General features: G+C 27.8%; 1 protein-coding gene across 1 annotated transcript; it reads right to left on the bottom strand.

Moving 5' to 3' along the window:
- Positions 1 to 3,340: 3,340 nt before the first annotated feature.
- On the bottom strand, positions 3,341 to 3,958 carry LOC110621456. Its single transcript, XM_021765738.2, has one exon. It carries the CDS (start codon positions 3,908 to 3,910, stop codon positions 3,581 to 3,583), a length of 330 nt encoding a protein of 109 aa, XP_021621430.1. The 5' UTR covers positions 3,911 to 3,958; the 3' UTR covers positions 3,341 to 3,580.
- Positions 3,959 to 8,196: the final 4,238 nt, after the last annotated feature.

Below are 8,196 nucleotides of genomic sequence, written 5' to 3'. Positions count from 1 at the left end.
TTTGGTTGAGCTAAATGCATGATGGTATGAGTTTGAGGCTTTTGTGCATGTTTGAACCAAGTTTCTGCCCTTTGGGAGAAACCAGGTTCGGCAGCCGAAGGGACTTTCGGCCGCCGAACCCTCTTGTGGAGGCAGCCTTCGGCTGCCAAAGCTTGCCCCCGAAAGGAGACTTTCATCTCTGTCTGGGAGTTTCGGCCGCCGAAAGTGCCGCCGAACATGCATGAGTTTCGCCTCTGTCTGGGAGTTTCGGCCGCCGAAGGTGCCGCCGAACCTGCCTGACTTTCGGCTCTGAAGGGACTTTCGGCCGCCGAACCTGCCGCCGAAAGTGCCCTGTCCAGCCTTTCCTTGCATGTTTTGCATGGATGTTTTGAGATGTTTTAGGGGGTTTTTGGGGGATGTTTTTAGAGTTATGTTCTAGTATGTTGGTCCCTCATTTGAGTCCACCTGTGTAGGTTTGGACCCGAGGAACCGAGGACCCCAGTAGTGAGTCAGCTGCTTCAGTCAGTGTCAGAGCTAGCCAGAGGTGAGTGGAATAACTCTTATGCTTTTAAATAAATAAATCAGTTTAGCATGATTCACGCATCATGAATGCCATGAGATAATAGGGTTTTGCATTAGACTCACGAATATGTTGCATTGCATATTACGTTTGATGATGTGGATGGATGTTGAATGATCCATTAGTCCCCCTATGCTATGATGATGATGATACGGTACGGAAGACCAGTGAGGCCCATTCTACGCCCCTGGCACTATGTAAGAGAAAGACCAGTGAGGCCCATTCTACGCCCCTGGCACAGTTGGACCATGCTATGTTATGTTATGTAAGAGAAAGACCAGTGAGGCTCATTCTACGCCCCTGGCACAGTTGGTCCATGTAGGAGACTATTGGTGACAAATTCATCCTTGATGTGATTAGCTGTGATGTGATGCATTTCATGTTATCATATGTTTTAAATGTTTTACTATTCTGCTCACTGGGCTCTTGTAGCTCACCCCTCTCCCTTAACCCCCAGGCTTGCAGGTACAGGGTAGACCAGAAGGTCAGCAAGAGTAAAGAAGTCCTTGTTTTGTAATAGATAGAAAGTGGACATGACAAATTATGTAATGATTTAATGTTATGTTTAGCCATGTTATGTAATGATGGTATTAAGGTTTAGAAGTGTGCTTGACCATAGTCTGTTGTAATCCCTTTTGTTGTATACATGATCTTGATGTCTATTGATGTTTATGTTTTACCAACTCAACTTCTGATGTATCGCCCATTAGGGCAAATGATGAGATCCCACTGAGGAATTAATGTTTAAGTTATGCTATGTTTAGTGCATGCACAGGTTGAGTATGGTGTATGATGAAAAGGAAGGTTTTAATTTTTATGTATGATTGTTGATCATGTATGGGATTAAACAGGTTTACAGGTTTCATGTTAGGCTTGTTACGGGTTCCGGCGGCCTTAAGTCGACCCGGATCCTAGCGCCGGTAGCGGTCCGATTTTCGGTTCGTTACAAAAATGAACTATAATTAAATGAAATGAGAAGGATATAAAATGAGAGAAAAAAAATAAATGAGAGAAAATGAAAAAAATAAAAAAAAATAATATAAAATAAAAAGGCAGGGAACATATAAAAATGAGAGAAGAAAATAAAATGGATAAAAAGAGATAGAGAAAATAATAAAATGAAAGAAGGCGGAAGAAAATAATAGAAAGAAAAAGAAAATAAGGGAAAAGTGAAAGAAAATGAGAGGACAAGAAATAAAAGAAAAAAATGATAAGAGAAACAAAAGAAAATAATAAAAAATGAATTGAAAAAAATGAAAAAATAAATATAATCGGAGAAAAGAGAAGAAAATGGAGGAGAAGAAAAATGATAGAATAAATAAAAATTATCAATTAGAATCAATGGATTTAGATATATACTACTGAAAAATGAAGAGAGATTTTAAAATGAAAAAGCGAGATTACTTGTATTAAATTATCAATAAACTAAGAAATATATTGATAATCAGTTAATAATTAAAAGAGATAATTTTAAAATAAAAAAGTGATAATTCTTCGCGTGATGTTTATCAATAGATTTTGAAATGTATCGATAAATATAATTTGTCAATAGATTTTGAAATTCTTAGGTAACTATAAAGAGAAAATAGTGTTGAAATTATCAACAAATTTTAAAATTTATTAATAATTTATCAATGAATTTAGAAATTCAATAGTAATTTCACTACTTAATTTTATCTTTTGCTTTTATTATTAAATTATAAAAATTTTTTTATTTTCAAAAATCAGCTTTTTTAGGTATTTAAATATTTTTTAATAGTTCCAGATTTTGAAATTTATTATTAAATTACACGACTTTTTTTATTTTTAGAAATCAGCTTTTTTAGGCATTTAAATATTTTCGAACAGCTCTGGACCACGTAGTGTTATGTTTAACGTGTTACACAGGTAAATATTATATAATAATTAAATTTTTTATTATTTTTTATATTTTTCTAATAAAATAATTTAATATTAATTTGCAATCAATAACATTTTTCATGTCTAGAGATTATGAATTAAAGACCACCGTGCATTAATGATGGTAGGAACCCATATTAACTATCATAGACTCATGAATTTTAAAATTTGTTCGAATAAAAGTGCATAATCAAGCTTGGGGTTTCTACATATTTTATCTTGTGGTTTGTTAGATGAATATTAGACGATCCATTAGCCTTTATATTATATTTATGATGTGTTTATGATATGACGGATATGAAAGTTAAGGTCGATGACTATTTTACGCTCCTCGCATTATGTTAAGAAAAAGATTAGGTTGATTTATTTTATAACTTGACATTATGTAATATGTTTATAATTAAATAGTCTTTCAATAAACTTGAATAAGAAGACTTATACATTCTAAGTTCCCATAAACTATGATTAGTATTTAGTATAACATGTGTGGACTACCTAGATAACAATAATAAAAAAATAATTCTATTTGATCCAAATTATAATTATAAATCATCATACATTAGAATTTACTCGTTATAGAATCTCAATTCAAACTAGTGTCTCGATAAATATTAAATCCTAATGCTTTAGATATTATTCTTTTTTCACATATTAGTATTAAATGGCTTAAAGACTAGTAAGGGTACATACGGAAAATACAAGTTAATATTACCTTAAAATTGATCATGGAACAAAAAAAAATTCTCAATAACTTTTATTTTTTTTCTATGAATACAGTAAAAACAAAACTAAAGTTATTTTGAAAAAAATTACAAAACGAAAGTTATGATCTTGAACAAACTTGTTAAAATAATAATAATAATTATAGGGACCTTCTGAAGAAGTTTACTTCTGCAAACATTCTCTCTCTATGAATATTTATGTATATATATTTTTACATAAAGCCCAAGCAAAAACAACACAATTTCTAAAATAGGCTAACATGCAACTGATGTCTATCGAAGGAAATTGACAAACGGGAGACAGCATAATAGATTTACAGTAAAACTTAACTCAGCTCGCACATCAAATTTGAACATTATAATAATTTCAATCTCCATCTCAACTGCGGGTATTGGGTGATCAATATTGGTCAGGCCACAAGAAAGCACCCATTGCGAATGATCTCTTATCTTCAAGGGTGCCCATGAAGTTTAGGCCATATTCCCTAAGAAGCAAATCCAATCTCCACTCCTCCATCTTCTCGTAATCGGCCTTGGAGTATCTTGGGTAATGAAGAGGCATTTGGAACCCTACTGATGAAGTGATTGGCTTTGTGCTTTTGATGACTCCATTAATTTCTTGTTTGCAGGGATACCCTACAGCATGGCTGCCCTGTTGAATATTTGTACTGTCTTTGCTAGGGTACCCTACAATATGGCAAGCCGAATGAAGAAGCCACCTCAGTGCCATCTTCTTTATTTCTCTCTCTGCGTTTAGGGATGGAGAGATTTCTGAAATCTGGAGTTTGAAGCGAGTTGGACAATATGAAGCTGTATTTATAGACGTAAGCTCTAATTATTGACAGCCATGACGCGTACGAAGACAAAACTCTATATTACACATATTATTTAATAAATAATTACAAATATATAAATATGGGAATGGAGGGGAATAATTAAATTGTAAAAAATAATTCTTAATTTTTAAATATTATTTACAATTATATATTTTATTATTTAAATAAATTTATTTTATAATTTTATATGATTTTAATTTTTTAAAATTTATAATAAATGTGGTAGTATTTATGTGGGATTGTAAATTCAATATTTTTAAAATAGGTAGTTTTAGAAAAATAGAATTGATATTGTAAACAAATTTTTTAAAATGCACATCCATTTATTTTTAAAGAATATCCATTTTCATAAAAAATTAATTAAAAATTAAACATTTACTTTTTTTTAAAACTTTCATGGCTGGTTTATATATTAATGAATAAAATAATATATAACTTAATTTATTATTTATAAAACTAATAATTAAATCATAAAATTTATAATTTATTTTTTTAATATACTTTATTTAATTAATTTACATATAAAATCTATAACATGTTAACTTCTATTTTAATCCACTAAAAAATTTTATATATATATATATATATATATATTCTGACAATTATATATTTTTATCATTAAAAGTAAATTATTTTATTTTACACATATATCATGCTCTTTTCTCCTTAAGAATAAATATTTAAAAATTATTTTGGATATCTAACCTATTTATTTTAAATAAAGTTAGATTATATTTTTAAAACCATCATTTTTTTAATTAAATTATTAATGTCATTTAAAATTTCTCTAAATTTTATTTGAATATTAAAAATTAAAATATTATTATAATATTATAATATATAAAAATATATAGAATATAAAATCACGAGTTTAATAACAGGCAATACGTGTTAAACAATAATATTTTAGGTTTTGATAATTTTATTACTATCATCAATTTTCTATAAATACAGCATAGATTTTTTTTAAACATTAACAACAAATAATTATTAGTTTTTTTTAAAAAAATTTTTGTATATAAATTATTTTTTGTAAATGTTAACGATTAGATATTTTTTTACCATATGTATAATATTTTTTTAGATTTTTAATGAGTAGAATATTGCTTAATAGATTCATTAACTATTACTGATTTTGTACCAGTATGAAAAAGCTGCAACAATGCATATAGAATAAATAGGCTAAAAACGTTTTATTTTCAACTCAAATTTTCCTCGGTAGTATATTTGTAATTCGATATTCTCACCTTTTTCTTTTTCTTAAATCTATTTTTTTTTTCTCTTTCCATAGAAGATAATTTGCGTCAATTGACTATCGATGAAGGAGAAGATGTTGTCTCTATTAAGAATTCTAGAGATATTCCGATTATCACTTATAATTTCTGTATGGTAGGATATTTTTCACATACAATTCAATCAATTTTCAAAATATGCAGATCTTATTGGCAGATTTATGACATCTTTTAGAGAAAATATCTATTATGAAATTAGAGGAAAAAAGATATCTGTTTCGGTTTTTAAATAATATTGATTTTGAAAATATAGTGAATGGAGCCTTGGTTGTACAATCGATTTCCACTTATTTGGAAAAAAATATAAATCAATAGACAAGGATTGGGAGGAGATCTTTCGTTAATGTGGAAGAGTCATGTGTTTATTTTTGTAGTTGACTTTTCTCCAAATTTTATTGATTCGGTTATTTTGGAAGATAATGTTCAATGGAGGTTTACTAGTTATTATGAGTTTCTGAACGACAACGTCAGTCTTGAAACCTCATTCGAGTTTTATCTCGTAGAAACTCTCTTCTGTGGTTTTGTTCGGCAGATTTTAATGATTTATACTTGAGAGATGAGAAAGAAGGAGGAGCATTTTTATCAAATTATCTTGTGCAGGGATTTAGACAGACACTTGAGGAGTATGTTTACCAAATTATTTTATGCAGGATTTGATTTTGAATGATTGTAAATTTTTGTTAAACTCTATAACTAATATTTTTGTTAGATGAGTTCGCTGTAATGCTACTCTAACTACTCATATTTTGGTTAGAGAATCTACTAAGTATAATCGTCTCTTTATTTGAGATGGTATCTCTCTTTCTTTGATGAAATTTTATTAATACAATACGTAATTTGGATTTAAAAAAAGAAAACAATGCATATAGAATTTAAGTTTTTAATTATAAAATTATTGTATTAAGGTAATAATTGGATAATAATTTAAAATTAATATAAAAAATTTATCTTTTATTATGTATAATAGCATATTCTAATAAAAATTTATTTTATATTTAATAAAATTGTAAATTTAACTGTATTTTTTATTTATTTAAAAAAAATAATTATTGTAATGATTATGAAACTATAATTATTAACTTATAATTACGATTAAAATATATAAAATAATAAATTATAACCGTTGTATTAAACCTATTTTTACCTACAGATTCCAATATTTATTACATAAATTTTAATTCATTATGTATAATTAAATTTCAATGTAAATATTTAAGATTATACAGAATTTTTAGGAAAATTATATGAAATTAGTTTTCTGTACTGTACAGTAAACATATAAATATAAATAATTAATTTAATTATTATTAAATATTCTTTTTGTTCTATAATTTTTATTTAATTTTTTCAATTATTTCAAAATTATTATTTATTTTTTTAGATTATAATAATATATAAATTGATTATTATAATTTTATTTATTTTTTAAAATATTTTTTAATATTTAATAAAATTTAATGTATTTAAAATGAATATAATTAAAAAATTAATAAAAAAATATATTTTTAATATATATAAAAAAGAAAAGTCTGACAAAAATTTAAGGTGGAAGAAGAAGTATATTTTTATTGAAGAATTTAAAAATAAAATAGGATAAGAATAATCTCATAATATAGAAAAGGGGAAGGGTAGAGTAGGGTAGGGGTTAGGAGAAAATTAATGGGTACGTGTACATGGGGTTGAAAGCTACGACTAATTAAGAGGGGTGAGCTGGAGAGACAACAGAAGTCATATTATGATTGTACATCCCTTTTCGTAAATGACATAACAAGCTAAGCGTATAATTGAGTTGCGTGCTATTTATGCTCTTCTTCAACCTTCGCATCTTTAATTATTTTCTTTATCAACAAGTTTTATTAGATTATTCCTTAATTAAACCCCTAATACATGGCATTATTATATATAATTGTATATACATATATCAACATTCAATTCAATCAAATCAGTAGTTTGCTCATTAATTGCTTTTTGCATAATGAAAGAAATTAATAACTTAAATCTTGAATAATATCTTTCTTAATGAATTTTAAAATTTTAAAATATATAAAATATTTGCCACATTTAATTTATTGGAGCAAAAATATCTATTTTAGGCACTTAAAATTTGGCCAGTAGTAAAAAATATATATATTTTTAAATTAAATAAATTATTATTTAATTTCTGTAAAAAATTTATTTAAATGACCTTTAATTTTAATGGCATAAGTTTTAATACTAGGATATAAAAAAATGCGTTGTTGGTGACTAAAACTTCAATTGCGACATATCTTAGATGTAACTGCGAGGGTAATACCTTTGCAATTGAAAATTATAAATTTATATTCTTATGCAATTGTGACTAAAAATCTAATTGCTATAAACTTTTATCCCATGCTTTTCTAACCATATTAATATTATACAATAATCGTCTAAAGATGGCCATGTGTTGGCACTCGAAAAAAGGCAATGTGCTGGCATTTAAAAAAATAGTCACGTGGTAAGAGACTAATCAAATGATAATTAGTCCCACCGTGAGAAAAAAAACCCAAACATTTTAAGTCGGTTCAGTCCACGAGAACTCGCCCTCTCAACTATAAGGTGAGATACCATAAAAAGTTACCGTTAGTGGCTACAATCTAGCAGATCTCCTTTATGCCTATAATCACGGGATCTCCGATCAATTAACTGACGAGATCCCTCATCAACGAGGCAGCCACATTATTGTCGGATTTTCAAAAAGTACCATAATTAATTACACCTCCTTACAGTATAAAATCTAAGGATTACAAAGACAAAAATACGCTACTCTGTTATGCAACTACTCTTTGAATTCTAAGCATTACAATTCTCTCGCTTTTCTATTCAATTTACTAACTTAAGCGTCGAAATAGTTGTCGTAGGTGCCAACC

The sequence above is a fragment of the Manihot esculenta genome, chromosome 8 (assembly GCF_001659605.2).
Source record: "Manihot esculenta cultivar AM560-2 chromosome 8, M.esculenta_v8, whole genome shotgun sequence".
In the NCBI taxonomy this organism is placed as follows: Eukaryota; Viridiplantae; Streptophyta; class Magnoliopsida; order Malpighiales; family Euphorbiaceae; genus Manihot; species Manihot esculenta.
The sequence above is the reverse complement of the archived record's forward strand: the minus strand, read 5'-3'. Positions and strand labels throughout refer to the sequence as shown.